At 43.5% G+C, this 27,924-nt stretch overlaps 1 protein-coding gene across 1 annotated transcript; it reads left to right on the top strand.

Annotated features, from left to right (window-relative positions):
* ppp1r14bb (protein phosphatase 1, regulatory (inhibitor) subunit 14Bb) lies at positions 1-27,819 on the top strand. Its single transcript, XM_085806409.1, has 3 exons — positions 1-613; positions 24,475-24,558; positions 24,649-27,819. Exons 1-3 carry the CDS (start codon positions 413-415, stop codon positions 24,748-24,750), a joined length of 387 nt encoding a protein of 128 aa, XP_085662535.1. The 5' UTR covers positions 1-412; the 3' UTR covers positions 24,751-27,819.
* The last annotated feature ends 105 nt before the right edge of the window (positions 27,820-27,924 follow it).

The raw sequence follows: 27,924 nt of genomic DNA on the forward strand, positions 1-27,924 counted from the left end.
GATTTCTCTTTGTACTGAATGAGGAGTTGAGGCCGGGCTCCGCTGCTGCTGTCTTCGCTTTTTATATAAGCAGAGTTTGCATGCTGTAAATAGCACAAAGCCGGTTACTCTTTACGTTCCGCCGTTAGCCGTCGTCCCCTTTTTTGTGTGCAGTGGAAGCGGCCGACCACTGCCAATGTCCCTTTGAGCGATTTTTTGTGTTTTTTTTTTTGTTGGACAACAAAAAGCATCAGGTCCGACGCTGTGTGTCTTCGGGGGATTTCAACTCTCACATCCATCAGTCGGGCTTTTCAGTGCGGAAAAAGCGACCACAGAGCTCCTCTCGCCTTTTTTTCCGTCGCCCCCCTTTCACACTTCCACACCTCCGGGGTTTTCCCCCCACCACCTCAATCACACACAAACCAGAGCGACCATGGCTGCTGTAACAAGCCCGGAGACGAGCCCTCAACCCCGGGTATATTTCCAGACGCCGGCCGGCACCACGGAGGAGCCGGAGACTCCCGTTCGGAAGCAGGGACGAGTCACCGTCAAATACGACCGCAAGGAGCTGAGGAAGAGACTGAACCTGGAGGAGTGGATTATCGATCAGCTAACGGACCTCTACGACTGTGAGGTAGCTATAGACCCCACTAACAATAACCGGCCTCGAAGCCGATCGAACCTATCGATTAGGCGGCTGTGCTAAGTAATAGGGCTCTACGGCGTGTAGCCTAATGAGTGAGTTGATCAGCTGTTTGGGGGGGGGGGGGTCGTCTTTGTGTCTAGTCCCTAAACCAAACTGTTGACAAAGAAACATTAATGGGCCCTTTGTCGGTGCTGTTGGCCTAGCTTCGCCTCTTCTACAGCCACAGTTATCAGGGCCACATGCAACTAGATGAGCTGCAGGGAACAAGGAAACAAGGTGAACAGGACGAGAAGTGGTGAAATGGTGTCAGACGTTTACATCAGTCAGATTAAAGCCCCATCCACCCACAGGTAGGCTAAATGTAGCATAATGCAGCTTTATAGCCTAATCATGAAATGGACAGCCTCTGTTCTCTGCTCTGATTGGCTGAAGCAGTTTTAAAGCACACCTGTGAATTAATCTAATCCATTATTAATGGCTGACTGGAAATGATCACTTATGTCATACACAAGTCATAAAAAAATGTTTAGCTGCTGTTTCAGAGGAAGAATAAGTGAACAGCATCACTTTGTAATATTAATAATTTAATGTTAAAGGAAAAGTCTTATTTGGACCTTATCTCACACACCCTTTCACATCTCCTCTCTGTCTCCTACTTGCAAACTTTTGAGTAAAGAAAAAGCTGAGTGAGGGGGAGTGAGTCCTTCTCATCAGACAGGGATGGTGGGGGCCAATGAGGTGACGCTAATGCATCTGGGTGGGGGGTCCAGTCATACATCTTGGCAGCAGAGCGCCCCGTGGCTGCAGCGATGCCCATCAGGTGTGGTAGCTATCACGGTGACACACAGGGAGCCGTGCAGCTATAATGCAGCCTGGCGGCAGCTGTGGTGTAGCTGCTATAGCGTCAGTGGCTGGTAAGCTCATGTGGACTCTACTGAGCTGGCATTGACCCACATTCTATTCCTAGCGTGAGGAATACAACGTACGTCTTAACAGGTTTGGAGAATTCCTAGTAGGCCAATGGAGAGAGAAGACAGAAAGTGTAGGGGATGGACAATTACTCATACTGACATCAGGTTTTTACTGACTTTAAGTTGCTTTTTTGTAGCCACAGGGTAAAAAAGTAATGCAGTTCTATTTGTCTACACTTTTGCACCTGAAAATGTAAAATCCAAACTACTGATAAACTCTTAACTCAAGTGTGACTACATAATTTCCCAAGCCACAGTTAACAAAAAGCGTGACTCTGATGAAAAGCTAAAAACTGATACTGGTCTAATCATGTGGTGTAAGAAAACCAGATTACAGTGTGTCTCACATGTGTCTCTTTTATCTTTGGATCCTAGTTTCATAGAGGTTTTTATTGCAGTCAGTGGGATACCCTGAGAGATGTTGATAATAAATTAGCAGGGACACAACAGAGACTCAGGTGCCAGCAGAGGTGATTAAATGGCCTGCAGAGGATTTTAGAAATCAGTGTGCTTTGATCGTCGGCCAATAATGGATTAATACGCCATGCATCAAAGCTGTGTGTGGTCAAAAAAAAGTATGAGTAAATGTGTCCAGGGGAAAATCTTTGCAGTCCTGCTCTCCAGTTTGACCTTTTATGATTCAACAGTAGACAATTAGAGTGGTTTGGAGATACTAATCTTTTCAGATCTTATTAATAATCTTATTGATCCCAGTGATCAATAGGAAACAATCTGTGCAGATATTTTTTTCTTTCTAAATGCACATACAGGGTCAGAAACCTGCGTAAGGACACACGGTGACAGAATCTGTTGTTTCTAGATAGTGAGACCTGAGAGTTGCACTGATATCTTATAGTCAGATAATGGATACTTCAGGGTGTAGATGTGCGAATGAGATATTCATGATTTAGTTCACACTTTTGGACATAGATTCCTCACTCATCTCTAATGACAATGCCCATTTTTGGCGTTCGTCCACGGTCGATCCTCCTTTTCATTGTCCGGACCCATCCCTGTCTCGGCTGTTAGACAACAAAGAGATTAATTTACAGTGGGTTCACTGATGGAGACACATTGGGATCATTTAGACAGGGAAATGTAGAGCACGTGCTACTAAACAGTGTAACTGGAGAGGCAGCTTTAGCCGGTCAGGGAGCAGAGCGGGAACCGGGAGAACCCTGCTCACTGACAAAGACGAGGAGCACGTGGTTCAGGCTCTGCTCTTTTTTTTTTCGTCTTTAACCTTGCTTGCTTTTTCTTTCTCCTTTTTCTTACCATGTCCGTCCTTTTTCTGACTCACCATAATTCATATTTTCATTTGTCATTTCCTTCTGCTTTCATGGATGCACATATCGACTATTAATAAAAACCACATGCAGTTTGTTCAACGGGGGAATTCATAATGAGCTATTTTCTCATTCATATAATCCCTTAAAACACCCTACAAGCAGTCAGCCGCCCATTTCTGCCAGGCAGCCTGTCAGATATTCATCCAGCCACTTAGTCAGCCTATCAGTCAGAGTTGCTATGGTTAATAGTGAGGAGCCGAGCCTTCATTCGATTCCATGGCAACAAGGCTTGTGAAATGTTTATGTTGGTTAACCATGCAGTGGAAAAAGGGCTTGTGTCCTGTTTCATGAAAGAAAGCTCAGTGAAATTGCATCATTTTCAAAAAGCCCCTGTATTTGACTGTGGATTATAATTAGAGCTATTCACTCATTATATTAGCAGAGACTTAGTGCAGGCCCGCACTTGATGTTAATGTGGCATTTGCTTTGTTAAAGGAACACTTCCTGGTTTTTGTGAGGTGCCCTACCGTTGTATTTGTATCCCAAGGGCACTTCTGCTGCAGTTTGGAGATAAATCTGGAATAGGTCCTATAAATTTGGACAAAAATATTTAACATTAATCTGATTCAAAAGATTGATATAACTTAAATATAGGCCTACTGACTCAACAGTAATACCTTAACTACCTTACTTTGCTTTTGAGAGAACAGGAAAAGTCTTAGGAGTTGGCTACAAGCATTGACTGAATGGTTGAAATAGATAGGCTAGCTAAAAGTAATGAATAATCAGTTCTATTAATTAGCTAAAGGTAATGGAAAAATGGTTGAATTATTTAGCCTGTGGCTCTGTTGGTATGGCAGGCTAACCCAAACCGTCTAACACTGACTGATCAGGTGGTTTGGAACAATCTCTGTTTTTGCATAGTTAATACTGTCAAACCACATCTTATGATGGGATACCTGAGTTCATCTGATACTTCTGTTTCTATAAAGCCTCCAAATCCCACAATTCTCACTTGTGTCACAGTTTAGGTTTAAACCAACATGGTTAATTCAAAACACTAAAGTGGCAGGAAATGTGAGGATTTGGGAGCCTTATGTTGCACATTCCGAATTGAGGGACTGTTTCTTTAAGGGTGGATGTTTATTTTAGTTGTACACACTTTCTCTGTTGTTGTAGAGCCCCCCACTCTATTACTGCCTTTGTATATAAGGTGCTAAGTGAGTCTGAGCTCACTCCAGGGAAAAGCAAAGTGGGGGTTTCACTCATCGAATCCACAACTGTGCCTCTAGTAAAATGATTGAATTTCACTCCAGTCTTGGTGCAATTTCCATGGTAACGGGGGCTGTTAAAAGTTTATTTGTCTGTCAAGAGATTCAGTTTCTCCCAGTTTGCTGTGTTTTTTCCACTCACAATGCACTGGAGCTAACCAGTAGCTACATAGTTAACGCTGGGAGCGAGTGGGCGGACCGATTCCCAAACTCTAAACTCCAGGATCCTACGTGGCCACACAGACTCGCACACATACACACACACACACACACACACACACACAGATGGGGATATGAGTGAGAACAGAGGCAGGATTGGTGAGCAGGAATGCAACGAACGGGGGAAGAGAAAATGAAGAAGAAAAAAACTCAAGGGGATGGCAAGAGAAGAGGGAAAATGTAGGTAGGAGTAGGCAGGGATGTCAGAGAGGGAGAGTGTTTTTGTAGCATGTGTCCCCTGCTACACAGGGACACAATACAATGACAGGCACTAAGGTTTCCTCCTCTATCTGCAGCACTGACTTGTTGAAGGAGTTTTTCAATCCCGTCTTTATAGTTGTACCATAAACAAACCATCGGTCGGGGATTCCCCACATGCATCACAAGCCAGGCGGGCCAACAGAGCACATATATCCTCCTCAAGAGTGTTTGTCTTTAGTTTAGTCAAGGAACTAAACAAAACACTGAGTGTTGGCCTGTTAACCCCTTAGTCACTGTGTTTACTACCAAATAATGGATTGGATTTAAATGGTGCTATCTAATGGTATTTCCACAATATCCCAACATCCATCTGGGTAAATGCTGACTGTGTCTAAAATATGTGCAAGTAGAGTGGGTACAACACTGTGTTGCGTTGCACTGTGAACAAAGAAATCTCCTGTAATCAAGTTAACAAATGCATGAATAATGAAACTTTAGCTCCAAAATGTCAAAATGCTAAAATGTTCACTCTGTTTGTGTTTGAAGTATCTAAACAGCTGAACATGACTACAGAGCTAAAACACACAAAGTAAACAAATGCAACAAGAACTTCTAGAGTGAGAGAGGAAATGACACTGAAGTTGAAGTGCAACACATTCACACAGTTCAAATAACATCTCCTTTACACCGAGAGTGACAACATTAGAACACAGTAGGTCCCATAATATAACATATACGTATATAACATGCATGCTACAAACATATAACCAACACTTTATAGAATGAATTTCCACTCATTAAAGGGACATTGTGTAACTTCTCCTGTTATCTATTCACGAAAATCTATTATTTCATTCAAAAGTCTGTTTTTCATTAATCAGTAATCCCCCCCATCAACAAAGTGAAGTGTTCCTTTCAGCTCTGAATGAGCCGTTCATATCATTCATATCTCCATGGAGACGGTAAGCTCGGTGCTGGCTGCCATGTGGTGTCGCCATGTTTTTACGTTCAGTGGCAGCGTGACGGTAGGAAACCACGGAAACTCAGCGGAGACACCGGAGCTGTCAGCTCAGGTCGAGGTGGCGTCTGTGAAAAGTCACCGCGGTAACGCAGTGAGGAGGAATGGAGCGTTACACTGATGCTGCATTCACCTGCAGTCGGACAGACGGCCGTCGGTAACAAACCAGATGTCATTTTAGTCACAGAAGTTGAGAGAAAGCCGGTAAAACGTGGGTCATGTAAACAATACGACATTGCCATGACAACATATTGTCACGTGTATTGTTTTGCCTCGTGCTGACGGACCACTTGTTTACATAGAGGCTTGTTTATGCCGTTACGTGCAGCAGCTGTCGTCCGTCTGCCGTCTGCCCAATTTCACGTGAATGCAGCATGAAAAATAGATTGAGTTGGTTGCGATATACAACCACAACGTTAGATGGGAGTAATTCCTACACAATGTACCTTTAAAATAAGTTTCCACCAGATCAGCCATGTTGATGATGATACCATGTTTAGCACAAACACAAACACATCCTAATGAATAGTGTAGTGCTCTTCAGTCCTTTGAGGAACTTTGTTTATAACTGATATGTGTCGTGTCATTTTCACTTTGAGTTTGTTGTGCTCAACGACACGCACAGTTAAAGAAGTGTTGTGTGTCCTCAGACAGAAGTGGGTTAGGGGAAGCCTCACTGTGAGAACAGCTGTAATTTCATAGCTTTGCTGCTGATGGATTAAGTTGGCCTCCTTTACTCCTCCTTCACGCTGCGATAGGACACACACAACTGCAGGAAAACACACTCATGGGGAGTGCAACGTTTGCTTAAACCTTACTCTTAAAGGTCTGAATACCAATCAGTATTACCCTGTTTCACTCAGGATGAGTAAGAGGGGGACTACAAAGAGTGGTTGTTACACAGCTCCAGTCAAAGACCCCAGTGTGTCTTTGTAAACACCCCACACACCACACACACATACACACCGTGTTAAAAGCTTACATGTGCTCCCAGATGAACACACAGTTGTTCTCCTGTGTGATTGAGGGTGAGTCAGCGTGTACTGTAGTCTGACCCACTGACTGACCATGTGATCATGTGTGTTTAAGACAGTGAGGGAGTCAATCAGCCAAGTTAGGGAGGAGAACGGCCGGGGTGAGGGAGACTGAGCATGTGTTTTTTTTTTTTTCACTCAGTGTGTGTGAGCAAGATCGGAAGGAAGTGAAGAACGCCAAGTGGGAGAAGGCATGGATTAAGAAAGAGAGGGATGTAGAGGGAGAAAGAGAGAGAGAGAGGGGGGATGTGAGTCACTCAAAGGAATGTTTATGGATGTTGTCACAGGACGGTTGCAAGAAAGAAGGAATGAGAAACACATACAGCGCATTGAAAAAATGAACAATATTATCACACCACTTTCCCCTCATAAGCAGGATTTATGCACACCTGTTGGTTCACACAAACACACACTCACATGACCAAGTGGATTTGTACATGTAAAACTGCACTAGTGCCTTTTTTTAATATCTTTATTGATTTTTAAACTTGGTACATCATTCGTCCAAAAATATTTGTTACTTCATTCAAGTCTTTAAAGGTATAGTTCAAAATTTTGGCAAATTGGCCCATTGCCATAATCCCTATAGTCATAGCAGTAGGTTCATTACCTTTAATTGTCGGTGCAAGCTATTTTTGAACGGCAGTGCGCAGCTGCGAGCTGCTGATTTCTTGGTTTCCCTCATCAAACTCATCAAATACACAATCCAACAACTCCAAAACGCTCTGGTGGACAAGTTGTGACCTGCACATTCACCACGCTATGAGATAATAATGGAACGTTATGAGACAGAGTTGTTTTAGAGGTAAATTCATGCAAAGCCGCTGATCCGCGTTTCCTTCAGAGACAGTTTTTCAGCAAGCAGTCTCTGTATTTACCCCGAAAACAACTCCGTCTCGTAACGTTCCATTATTATCTCATAGCGTGGTGAATGTGCAGGTCACAACTTGTGCACGACTGCCTTTTGGAGTTGTTGGATTGTGTATTTGATGAGTTTGATGAGGGCAACCAAGAAATCCCACAAGCCTCCGTAGTGTAGCTCTGAGCAGCTCACGACTGCGAGTCGCCATTCTAAAAATAGCTTGCACTGACAATTAAAGGTAACGAACCTACTGTTATGACTATAGGGATTATGGCAATGGACCAATTTGCCAAAATGTTGAACTATCCCTTTAAGCACTGGTGACTTTTGTTCTTTTTTAAAAATTGTATTTATTTATTTAGATTAGGGAGAATGCATATTAATGGCTATGGCAGATTATTGTAATAGTAAAAAAAATAGTAAAAAAGAAGAACCATAGAAGACCAATGCATGGATTTACGTTAAAAGGGACAGAATGTTGACTTAACAATGAACACACACACAAGTACAGTAAAACAAAACAAAGAACACATGGGATCCAGTTTAAAAAAGGGAAGGAACTGTTGTTAGACATGGTTGGAGATGAAGCTTTGGTAAATCAGAGATAAAGGAAAGTAACACAGCACATCTGTGGAGGAGGACTGGAGGTCGTTTGGCTAATTTATCTATTTGAACAGTACGATATCATCTAAAATCCATAATTATCCCATGTGGGTCATTTTCTTCAGTGAGTATGTGATGCCTTTACTGAAATAGTCAACACTACTACTGACATTTAGTTGATGCCAATTCTAATAGATAGCATGTGTGTACATGTGTGGGTTTTTTTTTGCATTCTTCTCCTTCTTGGTGTCTTTATCTCTCAGAGGCATTATGTGCTTTCATGTGTCAGCCAGCATAAACTGTACAGTACAAACTGATTACCTCACTTTGAACCTTTGAGTGTTGCATTACAGCGCTGGCTGAGCCCGATGATCTTGTCATTCCGTCTCCTGTCACACACATTGTGAGTTGTCAGCCAAGTCAAGTGGTTTAAATAACAAAAGGGCTTTAACAAAACCATTTACCTTGAAGATCACAAGTCAAGCGGGGTGATGTCTGCGGCCGTCCTCTCGCTTGCGAAACTGTTGTGTTTTCCAGCAGATCTACCAGCAGCAGGCGGTAACTTGTTTAAATGGGATGAGAGCATTAACAGAGATGATTGTCTGCTATTTATTTACACCCTCCTGCAGAACAGAGTTTTATATTGTGTGGACCATGAACAGACTGAGGCTGTTAATCCTCTATGTTCGCTTCCATAAACATAATGGCAGTGATGCAATAAAGCACCCCCCCCCCTAGTTTTCTGCTAATTATTGTGAATGATCTTCAATACTTTATTGTCTTATTTTATAATTAATGTATTTTAAGACTGCACACATGCTTCTGTTTTGTCGAGGCTCCAGCACACTGCCCTGAGGAGGCTTTTTAGATGGAGCATGGGTCTAATGGTGATGCAGTCTGGTAGACAGGCCAGTCTTATTACTAGATATGGCTCCGGGGGGTTGTTGCTGTAGCAGCAGCTTTTAAATGGGATGAATATGAGGCCTGTTTCCCAGCCTCCCTGTTGAAACCATATTGAAATGATGAAACAAACTGTCCTAATGTTTAATAGTTGCGAGTCGACTACCGTCGGCAGCAGCTGGCGTGAATCTTGGCTATGGAGTCATTACCACCGCGAGGTCTGCGTGTGAGCGATGCCAAGTGGTTGCAGGTTGAGTGAGGTAACACAGATCCACTCAGGAGTGTATTTAAGTCCCAGGAGGTTGCATTAAGAGCAGACGGCAGTTGAGCTGTTTGTTAATTGCAGGGAAGCGTATGTCAGTTTGTGGCTGTATTCCCCATCCCCACCTCTGTGTTTTAATGCGTTTATCATCATACTCCAATAATCACAGACTGTACAGAAGCAGAGCACAGCCACTTCCCCTGTTAATACTGAATATATGGACGTGTTGATGGATGATGTCAGACTTTTTAATATCAGATAGCCGGAGCTTTCAGCAGGTAGCAATGGAAGTACAGTCAGGTGGTTTTGCAGGAACAGACTGCTCTGCCCGTGACTCCCCGACCTCATTGTCCCTGTCAGGCAGCCACACAGCCACCGACCAGGAGGTTGCCAAGTCGGAGCAGCGGTGCCATGTTGGCTCCATATATCCTCCATGATGTCAGCGCAGCGTGAAACCCGACTTACTGTAAGCTTTCATGGTATCGCGGAGGCCCGGACGTCATCTGACTGGATTCTTGCGCTGTGGTTAAAATGGCCGTGTGAAGATACGGGTGAATGAAAGACATGAGGACAGATGGACAGACAGCTGGTCTGCAGATAGACAAACAGACCGGCAATAAAGATGGATGACAGACGAGTAATGTTACCAGCGACTTCTGTCAGATTTTTCTTATGTACACTCAGCGGTGCATCACGGTGCCACTGTTTCCTTTGATGAACCACATGTGCTGTGTCGCATTTACGACCATATTTGGTCAACGTGTCTGAGTGACAGAGATGATTCCATGTTAATGATTCATCAGGAAGAGAGTCAGTCTCGCTCACACACATTTTCAGGAAGGATGTTGAAATTTAAGAGTTTTGGTTGAACTTATCAACAACAAGTGTTAGCTTATCTAATCAGCAGGAGAATGAAAACATGTAATGACTTGACTTGAGTCAAAAAGGAGAAGCTGCTGTAACTTTAAACTGTTATCATGGCAGAGAAGTATTAAAGATAGATATTCAATTGTCCGTAGAAACTTCCTCTCTGGACACCCCCCAAGCCTACAGGGGGTGTGTGTTTTATGTTCACTTTAATCTACTTAGCATCGGTCTGAAAGCACCATTAAAAATGCATTTAAAACAGTTTGATCCTGCTTCTGTACAGACCTCAGAGAGGAAAAGAATAGCCAGGCAGAAAACAGAGAGGATGATTCTGTAGGGACAGACGCAGGGTCTGTTTTACTTGGTAAGCAAAACCACGGCCCAGGCTAAATAAAGATTAAACAAGTAAAATAGGTCACTGAGCGGACAGTGGTTTTCTCTGTTACTAATTCATTCTTTAAGTTTCATATTTAATCATTAGACAGCAGCTGTGAGGAGAGCTCTTCACCTTGAACACCGTATCTCAGGGACGTCTGAAAGGAAACTTCTTCAGATTTGGCACAGACATTCACTTGTACTCGAGGGTGAACTGATTAGATTTTGTTGGTGAGAGGTCAGGACGGCACGGTGGAGCTGTGGTCAGCGCTGTTGCCTCTCAGCGTGGAGGTTCTGGGTCCATTTCCTGGGCTTGGGGTCTTTCTGGGTGGAGATTACATGTTCTCTCTGTGGCTGTGTGGATTCTCTGCAGCTTCCTCCCATAGTCCACAGACAGGCACTGTAGGTTCAGGTTGGAGACTCTAAATTGCTTGTAGGTGTGAATGTGCGTGTGTGTGCGCTTTTATAAATTAGATGGATGATTAAAGGTCAAAGGTCAAGGACACTGTTACACATTTTGGTCATAACATATAGCCTACACAATGGCGGCTCTCAATGCTCAGTTATCCTCCCAAGTCTTCTCTGCAGGTGTTATGAGTCTCAACAAGTGCGACTGGTCGTCTCTGGAGGTTTTCAACGATGAAGCACTTAGTCTAGTTTTATCCTGGAGCTGATTGACTGACTGAATTTGGAAATGAACCAAAGCAAAGTATTAACCTTTTTAGATCATCCAGTGTGTTGCCAGTGTTGAAAAAGTCAGAGGTCGTGTTGACGATTGATAAGCATGAACGAATTATAATAATCTCTAATCCCCTTTTGAATCCCCTCAGATTTGATCTCCGTCATGGCTCATGAGTTAAAAAGGCTGCACAAAAGAACATGGATGAAAACCCATGGAAAAAATGTTTGAAATGGAAGCTGGGACCGTGTTGGGCTGCCAAACTCCACTCGTGCCCGAAACTGCCACAACAAAAGAATAAGTCATTGAGTGAAGGACATGGCAAGTGAACAATTGGACGTGGAGGCCGTCGGTTGTGTTAGTAGCTCTTGCCAAGAGTGACATAATGATAATCTGCTATAATCCCTGTTTGTATGCATTCTTATTTTAATCTGCACGTAATCTCTTGTAGTGGTAATGACTACTCTGGCCCACAGAGAGTGTGTGTGTTTGTGTGTGTGTGTGGTCTTCCTCCCTGTCTGTATGTGTGTTTATATGGTTACTTGTTTGATCCCATGATAATAAGTAATTGACTGAAGGATAAGAGGGAAGAATCAATCAATGTTCAAACACTCAAGGCTACTTTTTCCTAACATACCCAAGACACTTGCACATGAAGAGCCCTCACATACACACACACACACACACACACACACACACACACACACACACACACACACACACACACACACACACACACACACACACACACACACATATCGATATCAGTGTGCGTATGAATTTGTGGAGCATTCAGATCTCCTGCCCTCTGTTTGGTGCTGCAGGAATGACGGACTGGAGAGGATGGAGAGTGGAGGTGGAGGGTGAAAGTGGGCACTTGAGATGCTGTCGGGATCACATATTTCAGATGAGGGATTTTGTAATTGGAGTGGGCTGAGGAGAGAGATGGATAGTGTGTGTGAGAGAGAGAAGCAGTGTTTCCAGCCAAGAACCTTTATGCAGATCATTAACAGCAGCATGGAAATTGAAAGTAAAGATTAAAGCAACCGAAGGCCGCGCTGTGCAGCCACACTCTGTGTCACCCCTGAAGTTCCCCTTGTGGCTGACTGATAAACGCTTGTTGGTATTTATTGTGCTGACATAAATGCACCAAAGTTCCACCACTACTTTTACACACTTTACTCAAATGGGCCTCCAGATCTGGGGGGGCGTCTCTGCCAACTGCTTGTTTCTGTGCCGTTTCTGTACCATACTCCCCTCAGATCACCTGTCAATCAAACTGGTGATACTGGGATTTCTTTGCACTTTTTTTTCTTTATGCCTGCCTGGCACCGGTGGCTATTTCAGCCCTAACCATTTAGTTCTTGAGTCAGTTCTCAAGAGTGTTTCGGTCTGTCTCACACTTAGTGTTAAAGGAGACATATTATGCCCCTTTTCCTCAAATTAAAATAGTTCCCAGGTGTCTTAAAGGACATGTCTCTGACATGCTTCGGTCAAAGTACCCCAAGTATCAAACATCATAGCTCTTTTCATACTCTTAAAACAGCCCTGTTCAGAACGGCTGGTTTTCGGTGCCTGCATGCAAATGAGCCACTGCTTGCCCCGCCCCCCTGACCTGTACCAGTACTCACAGGTAGGGGTGGTATTATGCAAATTTGAAAACTAATGACATCGTTAAATGACAACTGAGGGAGCAGCTCATAAAACCACATGGATTTCAACCTCAGGAGCCTGAAAATTACAGATTTTTTTTGTCAATTCTCACATTTTGGGGGCCAGAAGCCAAGACAAACACTCAAATATGTGTTAAAGAGCCTTCAAAAAGTGATGTTTACATAATATGTCTCCTTTAAGTATTCAACCATATATACAAAGCAAATGGGCACTGGTTTCTATCAGTATATTTCAGGTCTTTGCGGTGAAAGTTGACTGACAGTTGACAGGAGCGGCTGCAGAGTGAATCCAGGCATCTGCAGCCACTCCAAACTGTTGCCATCATGTTATGTAGTAGTTAGTGAGTGTGATGCAGCGGCAGAGCTCCAGCCCTGGCAGCATCAGGCTGTTGCCAGTACAAGTCCACCCGGGGCTGGTTGTGACCCCCAGGGACCCCGGCAGAGTGACTCCCCCAGAGAGGCTGCAGCACAGACATGTCCAGTCCACACACAGAAAGCACTGATGCGTTCAGTCAGCCCAAACAAGCCCATGTTTGAACCATTCAACTGTGGAGCGAGCAGATATGACTGTGGGCAGTTTTTTGGGGGGTCAAGGTTGGTTGACAGTCTACATTTGAACTGCAAGTGTGTGCATGAATGTGTGGGTGTGTTTGTGTGCTCCGGCTGCAGTTCGAGAGGCAGTGAGCATTAAATGATTAGTTTTTACAGGAAACTACATTCCTGTTACAACCTGTCTTGAATCGTGGTGATAGTTAAATATCTACCAAAAGTCTGCAGATGCTGATCCGATACCCGGATCGGATATCGACTCCAATATTGACTAATTAGCTGGATCGGATATCGGATGAATGAGGCCGATCCAGCATTCCGATTAAGTCATTTATTTTTTACTAATATCATACTCAGCAATACAGTTACAGCAGTCTATTTATTTTTGCTGCTAATGTACAATTTGTTATTTGTTAATAAATAATATTAAGTACATTTATATCTGTGTTAATTTGTTACCTTTTTGGCTAACAAGGCTAAATGTTTATGTCAAGCCTGATGCCTTCACTCACATGGCAAGGTGTACGGTTCATTCATTCAACAGTAGTATCAGATCGTATCGGGTATGGGCCGATACGCTCAGCCCAGGTATCGGTATCGGATTGGATCGGAAAAAACTGGATCGGTGCATCTCTACTCTATACATGTGAATGTCACTGACTGACAGAGTGATGAAGTTCCTCCTGAATTTTCAGACTCTTATAGCAACATCACCAACACCTATCATCAAATCTAATCTCTGACTTCTTTGGCAAACCTGAGTGACTTTCTATAGAAGAAGTCAAAATGGTTGAGCCTCTAACTTTCTCAATGAATAATCATTTTACAACTAAAAACAGTTAAAATGACAGCACACTAGTGTGTCTGGTAACATGTCAGATGTTATTGTTATAAAAGCAGGAGGGCAGCCATTTAGAAATAGCTTTGAAGTGACTGCTGGTTCACATGTAGACTTAATGGGCACAGGCACAGTTTCATACATCTATTCTCTGACAACAGAAACAAATACACATGTAAATGGGAACTAAACACAATAACTGTGGCATAGAAAGTGCAAGAGAAGCCAAAAGTTAATCCAAAACTTTAATCTATATGACTATTCATCTTTCAAATGCTATACTCCATATATATACTATTGTCAACTAATTACAGTGCAGGAACCACCAAATCCACTGTGCCTGCATGCTAATTATAGTGATGAATCTTTCCTGGCATCGTATGAAGATACATTCTGTGTACTTGGAGCTGGTTTGGTTTGGCTTTCTCCTGCAATAAGTCTGAGGCGAAGCACACAACAGTATGCCCACATCACTAGCAGCAGACTCCGGAGGCTCTGTTTCTTTTTACTTTACATGACAGAGCCCCTTTGCATTTTTATCTGTGGGTAGATAGCAGGAAGGCTGACAGGGCTGCAGAGTCAAAACAGATGGAGGCTCTGGTAGGATGTGCTAAATGAGGGGTGCATGTTGTTTTAAGAGGGTTTTTTAATAGAATGATTCCATTAAGAAGCTATGTGTGTCCTTATTTCCTAGAGGGGCACATGGAGCTGCATTAATGAGTTTATTTTTTGGCGATGAAACTTCACATTTTCAACATCAGTGGGAAGAGAGAATAGAGATAATCTCAGAGAGAGTAGAAAATGTGCTCTCTCTCCTCTCTCTCTCTCTCTCTCTCTCTCTCTCTCTGTTTTTCATATGATTCAAAACAGGACATCATATTCTTCCTGAGAGGAAGTACATCCAACTGATTAGACATGCAATAGAGATGAAGATCAACCACGTACACACACACACAGTGGCACACACATAACGTTAATGTCTGCATACTCCAGACTGGATTAAGTACATTGTATTGTATTGATTATGGATCCCTGTGGTTTATGGGTGAATGTGAGGCCACACATTCATTACAGCCAGTCACCACTTAGATTAATTGCACACAAAAACACACACACACACACACACACACACACACACACACACACACACACACACACACACACACACACTCTCACAGACACACTCACTCTAATGTCACTCTTTCAACTCTGTCCCCTTGGTGTTTCTCCCACATAACACACATACACACACACACTTCCCACAGATATCTTCAACCTCCCCTCCCCCGTTATCTCCCAAGGTCACGTGTCCAGACAGGAAGTAGCTGGAAGAGCTGCTGCTTTAACCCCTTCAGTCCTCAACAGAACAAGAAGAGACGCTCTTTTTAAAGCTGCGTTTTCCAGGGTTACACATTTACAGAATGTTTTCGTCAGCCAGACGTTGGCGTTTTGAAAAAAAGGGAAGCTGGCAGGAGGAATCTGCTTGTTGTTGTAAGACCAGCAGATTCCTGATGAGCACCCGGCTGCAGGCGGAGGGACTGGCTGGGAGATATAAGGGGGGGGGGGTTGAAAGCAGCAGGCGATGACTGACACAATGCAGCCCTAATCCCTACACCCTTGTTGACCCCCTCTGTGACTCACCCACTCTTATATGATCTCTTTCGTCATGTCAAGGTGGTCCAACTGCCCTGTTGCAGACACAAGAGCAGCATATAGTGGCAGCAAGAGAGGAGGGGCATCAGAGACATGAAGATAAAGAGACGGCGAGAGGGAGGCAGAGAGGGGGGGGTATGGCAGGAAGCAGGTTCAAGCCCAGTATTTTTCCACTATTTCCATGCTGGACTCGTCCTCTGTTTGTGTTAATCAGATGACAGAAGACCCAATTACCAGATCAGTCACAAGGCTGTCATGAATTACCACTTCAGAAAGGTTCTGCAGGAAAACTGCTCGGCTTTCGGTTCAAAGTATTTTTTAGTTAGTTTCATGAGAAATGGCTCCTGTACCGTAGCCATCTATGATCCATATTGGCACGCCTCGTAACTATAGACAGGATCGATCTGCCAGCGTGAACCTCAACTCTGATTTTGCCAAGTCATGATTTAAGCAAAGTGAATTTGAGTTCTGGGAAGGGAGTCAACAAGTAAAGTAAATCACAAAGTACTTTCATCTCAGCGTCTGTGTTCTAGTCACATGCTTGGTGTTGGCTCGTCTCCATCCTCCTTTGCTCAATCAATCAGTGTGTGTTTGGTACACATGCCTACACAGGCTTTTTGTGAACTTCCTGCATCCATATTCAAGTATACTGCTGTAGGTTTCATCTTTAATCCAATGCTATCCTGATCCTAACCATACTTTGTCACGCTTCATGGACTTTCTCAAAACTACAGGCACTCCTTGGAGAGGGATCCAGGAGATGTAAAAAGCAAAGAAAAACTCCAAGGCACTCTCTTGAGTAAATAAAATGCCTTTAATTAATCTGGCATTGTCACAATGACATGTTTAAAATAACTCACGCGTTTCGGCATCAAGCTTTCATCAGACAGACAATTCAGAAACACCTAGTTCTTTTGTCTTGGTGTGCAACCAATGACAAGCTTCCATCAGTTGCTGTGACCCAGAGTGGGTGTGGTCACCAGCCAACTCCTGCAAAAGGGGCTTGGCCATAACGCACCCCACAGGTAACAAAGCTGAATAAAGAAAAAAAGAGAAAAGCCAACCATACTAAGAGAGCATACACCAGTGTTTTTCAACCTTGGGGTCGGGACCCCATGTGGGGTCGCCTGAAATTCAAATGGGGTCACCTCAAATGTCTAGTAATTGATAAAAAGAAAATACTAAAATTAAATTATGATTAAAAACGCCACACACAACCTTAAACAACTGTATTCTATACATGGTTACTAACCATACTTTGTATTGGTGTAGCTCTCTTCTTTTGTGCTTCTCGTTTTTATTTTTGTAACCTGGAAGTTGTCAGACCTGGGCCACATCCAAATATTTCATCAAAATGTTCTGTTCTTTCAACTATGCCTCTTCACTGGCTTCATGCCACCTGTCTTTTTCCTCCATCTCTGAACCCGCCGCTTCTCTTTTTCACTTTGGCCCTCACCTTGATCTGCTGCTCGGCTCACCTCAGTGAGTTGCTCTGTTCCCTCTGTCTGGGCTGCACCAGTGATCCCTGTCCCCGGTCTCAGTTTGACTGTGTGATAGCAGCACCTTGCTTCCTCTGGTGTCGACACAGAGCTGTCAGACTGGTGTGTGAACATCATGTTCTCAGCTGTGAGAAGCAAAACACATACAAGCAAACAAACAATCTCAATAATGTCTGTGCTCACACCACCTGTGTGTGTGCTGGGTGTGTGTGCTTCTGGAACTACTGGTACATATTTTGTACCTGTGTCACTCTATCAAGCCAATCAGAGTTTTTTTTAACTTTATTGCCTTAAATGCACATTAACAGGCAATTAACATCACAAAGGAATACAAAAAAAATCATCTTGAGATTGGGTCTCATCTGTCACACAGAGATAGCAGTGTAAAGGGTATAGCACATGTCTTATCTAGTTCTGTACTCCAAAAAAGGGATATTTTAGATAATAAAAAAAAAATGAATATAGTACAAGTAACTGGGGTCCACCTTCTCATAAAAACAGGTACTTTTAGCTGTAATTGGGCAGTCATATATTCCATCATGTAGACATGTCTTGTCTGTGATCATGGGAGGGTCAGTCTTCATCCAATTGATGAGCCAATCAGAGTTTTAATAGAGCACACACACATAAACACAATATAAACACTCTATCCTGCTTGACCTGACCTCACTAGTCCTTCAGCAGCTAGAAAGTCACAGTGATGTTGCAGCAGTGTGTAGCGTACCACTGTGCAATAAAGAATTAACAAGAGAGGCACTTTAAAGGAGTAAATAGAGTAGACAGGAGTCTGGTTCTCCTCTGATGGATGCAGAAAGTATCACTCGGCCAGACGACTCACAACAAACACACACACACACACAAGGAAACTGGAGTGAATGGTGACATTGTTGGGCGCCACGTGTCCCACTTTTCCTTCTTCTTCCTCCTTCCTCCATCCTGCCTGCTCCAGCCATCGCTTCCCTCTCGTCCGCAGCTTCCTTCTTCCCCCTCCTGTCTCCCCGTCTCTCTGTCCCCTATAGTCCACACAGACAAAACATTGTCTTTGTCTTTGCAGCAGAGCGGGCAATCCTCCATCCTGAAGCCCGACTATTTTTATACTTGTTTGTTACGGAGGCGATAGGAAAGCAAAAGTGTCCATTTACGGCTTCATGGTAAACCTGAGCCCGTTGCTCATTGTTTCCACTCGCATGTTTACACAGATCCTGTCACAGGAATGGGTTATGTACTGTAGTGTGTTATCACCAGAGTCCATGCAGTGTGATCTTTACAGGTGGCCTCAGTGACCTACTTACACATTAAGCCTCCCACACTGAGGAGGAGTTGGCTTCTATCCATCTTGTTATTGTCAATTCATTATCCATGTGTCTATATGCATTGATCGTCCCAGAGCTGTTAGAATTGGACACAAATCTGTAACTCTCGGTCACACTGCTGGAAGTTTTAATCAGACCTGAGGTCAGTTTAAGTCCAGTCCAGCTAAAATAAAATCTGCCGACACATGATTAAGTCTTTTTATAACTAAAATCTCCACCAAACTTCCTAGAAACCCCTGACTTTACTTCTCCGACCGTCTCTGTCTCATCAGTTCCCTCTCCTCACATATTCACAGTAGTCATGATGGCTTGTTTTGTTGTGATGCAGGGCACTGACCTACTTGTGTGTGTGTCTGTGTGTAGCTTATGTTTGTTTCCAGTGATGAGGGAGCTGTATCTGGCTTTTGATCTGTCCAAGCCTGCAGCCGCTACAGCCCACTGTGAGAGGAATACTATGACCTACACACACACAGTCACACAAAGATAAATGCGCTCTCATACTGTCACATCTCATTCTGCTCTATTCTGCAGGCAGCCTCCAGACAGACAGTGTGTCTGTCGGTTGCTCTCACAGTGGTGGTGTGTGAATCATATTTGCAAGCCTGTCAGGAGGAGTGTGATTACATTTAAAGAGCTCAGTACAAGGAGTCTTATGTGTACAGTAGCTGTTTGTTTGTTTGTTTGTTTGTCAGGTGATGCTGCAGGTCTTGTGCTGTGTGATTCTATTGCAGATGAAACTGTAGCGTGCCAAGTAATCCACAGACACATAAGCAGCACAGGTCACAGTGTAGCATTAGAGCCGGTTCAGGTCTCTGTGGTTCAGCTGCTTTCTCTCAGTATAATATTCTTCTAGATACCTGATATCACAAACAGACATGACTGCTGTTTATGATGCATTTGACCTCCCTGTAACAGTCACATCTAAAATGGAATAAAAGGCTGAAACACTGAGAATAAAATCAACTAGGCTATTATTACCCTACAATGAAGGGTAATAAGTGTTGATAGAAACAGAAAATTATTATGAATAGAAATGGTTCCAAGTGAACTTAAAGGAATAGTTCACCACAAAATGAAATTCAGTCATTATTGACTCCAGACTAGTGTAGTTTTTTATTCCTCAAAGTGCATCTGGAGACCCGGGAGGGGGTTCGTAGCCCAACGAAATCCCTCTAGAGAGTCAATAGCAGAATTACACAAAATCCTTGTAATATTCCTGCATACTGCTCGTCCTCTGCAATCCAAGTGTCCTGAAGGGATATAGTCCAGAGTTTACTCGAAACAACATAATTTTACAGCCTAAACAGTCCTGTATTGAATTGGCCTGGGGCGCGCTCTTGCGTTCACGCGATGCACGCGTTTTGATGTCCTAAATTATGTTGTTTCGAGTAAACTCTGGACTATATCCCTTCAGGACACTTGGATTGCTGCGGACGAGCAGTGTGGAGGAATATTACAAGGTTTTTGTGTAATTCTATGGACTTTTTGTGTCGGGTGCTATTGACTCTCATATAAGGATTTCGTTGGACTACGAACCGGCCTCCCGGGTTTCCAGATGCACTTTGAGGAATAAAAAAACTACTCGGGAGTATTCATCAGCATGAGGGTGAATTTCAATTTCTGGTGAACTATCCCTTTAAGGCTATTTCTGCAGCCAAAACAAAGATAAGAAGCTCACACTGTACCCCCTGTGCACAAAGGCCTGGAGAAGGCAGTGATTTCCTGGAAAGGCCTGTGACTGAAGTGAAGCATTCTGATTTACTAAGCTCATTAACACTGTGGTTTCTGTGCCAGTAAAAACCCAGGGTGGGTATAGTTTTTAATTTATTATGCAACGATTATCTTGTTTAATCTATTAACCAATAATCAATATATCAATCTGGGCAGCAGTAAAAACACCTACTCTTTGAATCGGTCCTATTGAGTATTAATCTGTCTCTGTCACCTCAGTCCTTCTGACTCCACTTCTCCAGCGAGCTGATTGGTCACTAGGCTGATACAAAGAAGTGCACCCTAGGTTACCATGTCAATTTACCATGATTAAAAGTTTTGTGACATAGAGTTAAACCCAAAGTTAGCAGGTTAACCCTCTAATCTGACTTCATGATGCCGACCCCTGTAATTAAAGAACATGTGTGAGGAGCAGTGTGGTCCGTCCCTCCAACAGAGTGAAGACAGGGAGCCTGGAGCTGCTGTGAAGTTGTACTGCGGCCAAACAGCTAACACACTAACTGTTCTTTAATTCTAAACGGTGCATCTGCTGTAATATAATTTACCCAACACATCAGCACAGATGTAAATGTTTACTGGATCATTACCAAGCAGGTCTCCACTCAAACAAAGCCTTTACCTCCAGATCCCTGTCAGTTGTTCCACACTGAGCTGCTTTGTTTACAAGGCTGCAGTGTGTGCCAATACCTTGTAGCCATCGTTCAGTCCAGATCACATCTGCAGCCAACAGTAAAACCCCCTCCAGACTCCAGACTAGTTCACTAAGTCAGTCTGCAGGATTGTTTTGGAAATCCTCCCTCGTGATTCCCTGCTTTCTTTGTGTCTCCTCTCTGAAGCCTGTCTTCCGGCCTTTTTTCGGCACCTCTCCCTCTCTTGTCTCACTCTCTCGGGTCGCTCCACTCAGCCGCTTCCCTCTTTTGCGATTTGCTCCTCAGCCTCTTACCTTCCTTCCTCCTGGCGTTTCCCTTCCCCCCTGCAGATTGAACATGCTGCGTCTGAGATCATTTTCTAGAAGCTCAATTAAATGACTATCACTCATGTTCTCATCACACTGAACAGCAGGTTGAAGATTATTTGTCTTTTACTCTCATTCATCTGTTTTCTTTGTTCTTTCATTCTTTCTTTCTTTCTTTCATTAGTTCGTTCTGTCTTTCTTTTTCGTTTGTTCGTTTGTTCTGTCTCTTTCTTCCTTTCGTTCATTCTTTCTTTCTTTCTTTCTTTCTTTCTTTCTTTCTTTCTTTCTTTCTTTCTTTCTTTCTTTCTCTGTTTCTTTCTTTCTCTCTCTTCCTTCATGAAGTTGCACATAGACCCCACATGTTGTGCAGCTGCATCTTTGTGTCAGACTTCAGTGTGCGTGTGCGTGTGTGTGTGTGTGTGTGTGTGAGAGAGACAGTTTCAATATGTCTGCAGTGTAAGCATGTGTGTGTCTCAGTGTGTTCAGTGTTCACCTTTGTGTCTGTTGCAGCTTTAATTTTGAAATTCTCCATGAAAGTCTCACTCTCATCTGTTACTGCTTACAGTATGTCTGTATGTCAACTCTCTCTGTGTGTGTGTGTGTGTGTGTGTGTGTGTGTGTGTGACTGACTCTGCTGACAGTAAGTCTGTCTGTCACCTCCAGTCTCTATCTCACACACACAGGCTGTCCTGCTCTGAATTAAATCCTTACACCCCGCCCTCTCCATACAGACTCACACCAACACTCACACACACTCCTCATCCAGCTCAGGCTTATTAATGATCATTTTATAATTCTTTAATCCATGTGTGTGTGTCTGTCTGTCTGTGTGTGTGTGGGAGAGAGAGATGTGTGTATGTCAGTGTAAAAGTGTGTGATGTTGAGTTTTCTACAAAAAACCCCCCAAAACATTTGGTTTGAGTGACACACAAATCTGCACACACAGCATGGTGTGCCTGTCTGTCTCTGTCTGTGAGTCTACATGAGTGTGTGTGCATGTGTGTACGTGCATGATGGGGTAGGGGGCAGTTGGGCAGGTGCAGAGACAGCTGGTGTGGGCAACTCTAACCGAGGGGGAGGACGAGAGTGAGAGCGAGATTCCTAGAGAATGACATGAATATAGGGTAGCTACTGAGCTGCTGCTGAAGTGTGTGTCTGTACGAGTGTGTGTGTGTGCTGTTGTCGCCAGTGGTGAACCACTTTGATAGCACACACTGAGCCAGTGTGTGTGAGTGAGACAGATGGAGAGAAGGAGCGAGACTATTAAACAGCTTTTTGACATCAGATGTGTATACTGTGTATGTGTGTATACATCAGGAGTGGGTTTATCCTTATGAGGCTCTGATGGCTTTGCTCTTATTAAAAGTGCAGGGGTGTGTTTTGGTTGCGTGCAGTGTGTCTGCGGCTGGCGAATGTGGAGCGGAGCAGATTAACTGCAGCGTGCGTTGACTTGAGGCGGCAGTGTGACAGTCAGCAGTTTCCACACAGCTCAGATAAATGTTACCCAATCTATGTGTTACATCTCCAAGCGTCTGTGCTCTTTTCTAATAGACTTTTACATTTAAATATAGTTTTATAGAGAAGGAAATCAAGTCAAATTCCTAATAACTATGTGTACTATTTGTTGCTGTGTGTTTAAAGATGAATCACTCTAACATGAAGCCACATTTATTCATGAGTTTACTGGAAACAGGTGGAAACTGTCTGAAAAGAACAAAATCCACATCCACTTGTACAAAAACATGTAATGTTTACATGCTGGCTGTAGCTTCACATTTACATATTTAATCAGCTCTATAAATATTACACACGTCTTCTCTTTTCCATCCTTTCACCAGTACTCCTTCTTCCCTCTTTCCCTTTGTCTCCTCTCTGTTCTCTTGTCATGGACCAACATGTGGCCATGGAAGGACGCCGCCCTCTAGTGTTCATAGACGGACGCTCATCAGTCAGCGTAGCACCACGTCATCCACACAGACAGGGATGCTGGAGCTGGTCTATTTGCAGACGACCACATAACATAAACACAGGGACTAAGAATAGAGAGGGATAGGGATAGGGATTTCTTTCCGTGTGTCCGCAGAGGAAGTTCTGACACTGAGCCGGTCACTCTGGGTGACTCAGGAAATGTGTTGACCGACCGGCTTTTCCAGGGGTGCAGATCCGATGTCAGGATTGTTGTCCATATGCAACTCATACCGTGCCACCATAAATCACAACTTCATAGAGGCTCGCCATTCAAAAAGTACTGCACAGAGAATCATTTATTGTGCTTACCTTTCATTTATTTGTCCTAAACAGCCAACAGCACGTATCACTGCTTACTTTACTGTTAGTTTAGTAAATCATCATTTTTTGGGTCTTGGGCATGTAATGTCTACTCAGGTTGTTATCTTTCGCCTCCCAGATCCCCAATTCTTCTCACCATCTTCCTATTCTCCCCATGTATGGGACTACTTTATGCATGATTGGGGGGGCAGTGGCTTAGGTGGTAGAGCGAGTCGTCCAATGATCAGAGGGTTGGCGGTTCGAATCCCACTCTGTCCCGGTTGCTGCCGTAGTGTCCTTGGGCAAGACACCTTACCCACCTTGCTCCTGATGGGTCGTGGTTCGCGCCTTGCATGGCAGCTTCCGCCGTCAGTGTGTGTGTGAATGGGTGAATGTGATGTACTGTAAAGCGCTTTGGGTATCGTTCAGGTATAGTAAAGCGCTATATAAATACAGACCATTTACCATTTACCATGATTAATTGATATGGATAACTATCAAAATATGAAGCCCTAAGTTTGAGGGCCTGTGGGTGTCATCAGCATCTGTGTAAGGAACTACCCATTCATTTGCATCGTAGTGGAGGAGACCAGAGATTGAATGTGGAGTCAGAAATATATTTGTTCCACCATTTCAGTCATTTATTTTCAGATGTGAATCTAAAATGTGAAGAATGTGAAGTCTGGAAATACATTTGTTCAGTTTTAAATAAGGGACATGTCCCCCCCGTCCCCCCCCGGGATCTGCACCCATGGGCTTTTCCCCCAAACCGTGCTCCACTCTCACCTCTTGTCTGTGTGGTGTGTGTGTGTGTTACAGGAGGAGGCCATCCCAGAGCTGGAGATAGACGTGGACGAGCTGCTGGACATGCCCAGTGACGTTGAGCGGGCAGCCAGGGTCAAGGTGGGACACAGATACCGACCTACATGTGATGTGTGAGAGACGTGAGCAGAAACAACGTGTGACTTCATACCGTCTCTGTGTGTCTTACAGGAGCTGCTGGTTGACTGTTTTAAACCCACTGAGGACTTCATCTCAGAGCTGCTCGACAAGATTCGAGGGATGCAGAAGCTGTCCACGCCTCAGAAGAAATGATGGCGTCCTTCCTCCTACTTCTCCTCTTCCTCCTCCATCCCCACATCCTCCCCCTCACCTCTCGTCTTCCTTTTGCTCCCCCGTTTTCTTTTTTCTTTTGACGTCAGTTTTCTTCCGTTGAAGATTTTCATGATACTGTCACTGAACCGTGTTTCTCTTGTTGTCAGGCCCTCTGTTCTTCTACTCTTTCTTTTTCATCTCTTCTTCATCTCCTGTCATCTGGATCCAGTCCCATTAATCGCTCTTTTCCTTCCTCTCTATCATCAAAGAAAAGAAAAGGTGAAGAATCCATAGTTACCAGATAGAAAAGAGCGATTCATTGGTCTTTATCCAGGCACTCTTCTTCCTCCTTTTATTTTTCTCCTCTGCCTTTCCATCACCCTTTTATTTGGTTTTACTCCTCTCCCTCATTGAGCTCTTCCTCCTCCCGCCCTCCCACCATCCCCTGCTCTGCTCTCCATCTGTCTGAGGAGGAAGAGGAGGGGAACTGAGCTGAGATGAATCCCATAATTACTTGGAGTGGAGCAGCCGAGAGTGGGAAGAAGAACAAGAGACAAGAGTCGGCAACAGCCAAGAAAAGAGAGGAAGGGCGAAGGGCGGAGGAGGAGGAGGAGGGAGGAAGCGGCCAATCATCACTGCTCATATCTCTACCAATGAAATTTCTTATTTTGTTACTTCTAAGGTTTTAAACTTGTAAATGCTCCAGCCACCAACCGTTGTTCTTATGCTGTGTCCTGGTTCAGTCTGAGGGCTCGGAGATATTCACTTGACTTTACTTTTTTAATTAATGAACTTTTTGGGGTCAGTACAGCTAATTTCCCCTCCCCTTAATCAGAGGCATTTGCTACAGTGGTGCATTTAAAGACTGTCGTTTTATTTTTTTGTGCGTGTCTGTTGAAAAAAATCTGCACTATGTCATTTTGGGAGGAAAATCTGAACCTCTGACCACAAAGAATATTGTACGGTGTATCTTTAGAACAGCAAGGAGGCAAATTTGATCCTTGGAGTAGCGGTTGAAGCTAAAAGAGAGTCACTGGTTGGCTGTGGTGGTCGTGCGCTCCGACCAATTCTTAGTCTAAGAATCTTCCTATGAGGGTAGAGTAGACGTAGGTGTCCTTTAAGTTGGGTGCGCTGGACTAGATTTCCAATTCATGCAGAAATAAGAGACGGTATGTTTTTTCTTTCCTCAAATGCGTAGTGCAGTCCTAAGAGAGGCTGTTTAGAAGCCACTGCTGTCCAGCCTGCACATACATATGAACGTCTGTGTGTTGCTAAATGCTACGTGTGTATGTTGCTACATAATGTACAGCAACATTCATAATAGGAGTGTTTTTTCTGGCCTGTATATTCTGCTGTTCTGTAAGACAAATTTGATTTTTAGCATAGGACTGGTTCCTGTTTTCTTTTTTTGTTTTGTTTTCTGGATGCATTTTGTTACACACACACATACACTGACAGTCTGACAGAGGGACCTGGAACAAAGCTGCCTTGTCTTTTTTTTTTTTTTTTTTATCAACCCCCCCACACTCTCTGTCTCTATTTCACTGTCTCCCTTCTTTCTAAGAAATGATTTAGTCCCCCACATTGTTCTGTGCTTGTTGGACAGCGGTTGGAAGTGGTCACGTGCACATGGAAACTCTGAAAATGTCTTTTCAGCTCCGTGTTGAGGTGGAGACTTTGTGGCGACCTCTGCCTGTCACATCAGCAGAGTCTGTAGGAGGGACGGAGGCCGCTGTTTCAGACCCAAGCTGTCCAAATGCATTCACTCCTCTCTTTTTTTTCTTTCTTTTGTCTCTCTCTCTCAGTCACACACACACAGGCCACCCTTGAGGCGGAGGAAACACATTAGCAAACACAGCTGCCTCTTACACAGATGTGTGCACACACACACACACACACAAAGTGTAGAGAGAGAGACAGGTCCTCAGCTGTCACAAGATCCGTTTTTTTCTTCTACTGCAGCTGCCAATCATCTCCAAGAATAAGCCATCTGTTTCCGATCCTGGGCCAATCAGATCAGAGGCCGAAGCCCGTTGGCCAATAGGAGAAGCAGTAGCATTTGCTGTGGTTCCTGTGACCAATTGCTGACACCTGCGGTGGCAGCAGACCTCCACTGTCTCTTTCTCTCTCTGCACCAACACACACACACACACAGGCCCATTTTAATCTTGCTGCTCTGTTATTTCTCCCTGGCATCCCCTCTTCTCCTCCTCCTCATCCTCCCATCCGTTTTCATCCCTCTGTCCATCCTCCCTTTCTATCCTTTCTCCAGTTTCCTTTTTTTTTGGAAAAAAAAAATACAGATGTTGCCTTAGGTATTATTTATGTTACACAAACCAAATAAACGGGAGACATTCATTTTTAAAAGGTAACACAACCTGCTAAAAACGTGTTACTGAACTGCGGCACAAGGAGAATCTCGGATCTTCTGTCGATCTTTTTCTCTCTTTTTGTTTTGAGAAACAAAATGAGATTCTGTTGTTTTTCTGTTTTTAGAAGTGAGTGTTTAATACTTAGGCCTTGATACAGTGATTTTGTTTAGATAAAACAATGTTCTTTACATTTACATTGAATACTGGTCTGTTTTTATTGTGATCATGACACTTCTTGATGCCAGGCCTTGGATTAACATTTAGTTGAACAAAAATCCATTCAGAAACACGCTGGTGTGATTGCTTTTGCTTTCATGGTGGCATTTCCAAATCAAGCTCCGTCTGCAGTTTTTTGGAGACATTTTGATTGGTTGGATTTCACCATCAACTCAATCAATAGCTGAATCTGAGTGGATTTTCATTTCTAAATCCAAGTTTGGATTATACCTTCTTAGACTGTTATTGAGAAGTCTGTTTTTTTACTGTTGGGGAAAATTGCAAAAAAATATATAGGTTGATTATCATCATTGAGGCTAAATACAAGAGCTAAACCATGTGGATTGCAGGAGAGGTGGTGTTTTTTGGACAATGATTAGATCAAACCAACAAACAAATGTAGCAATATCAACAACAGGTCTTGTTTTTGCCCAATTTTGTTACACTTTTATGCAACTTTAATAAAAACATGTAAAATTGACATACTGATTCTGTTTTTTTTTCCTTCTCATTATTATTATTATTATTGTTATTATTATTATTTTCCTTGGAAGTCATGTTGATGTGCATATGCCACATTAAGAAA

Source organism: Trachurus japonicus, chromosome 18, assembly GCF_045865225.1.
Source record: "Trachurus japonicus isolate A0001 chromosome 18, Traja_1.0".
In the NCBI taxonomy this organism is placed as follows: domain Eukaryota; kingdom Metazoa; phylum Chordata; class Actinopteri; order Carangiformes; family Carangidae; genus Trachurus; species Trachurus japonicus.

Bases quoted from the DNA above. Each gene is read 5' to 3' on its own strand.
- ppp1r14bb (XM_085806409.1), top strand. From the start codon at position 413: ATGGCTGCTGTAACAAGCCCGGAGACGAGCCCTCAACCCCGGGTATAT. The intron at 614-24,474 runs GTAGCTATAGAC...TGTGTGTTACAG, and splicing joins CGGACCTCTACGACTGTGAG to GAGGAGGCCATCCCAGAGCT. The intron at 24,559-24,648 runs GTGGGACACAGA...TGTGTCTTACAG, and splicing joins AGCGGGCAGCCAGGGTCAAG to GAGCTGCTGGTTGACTGTTT.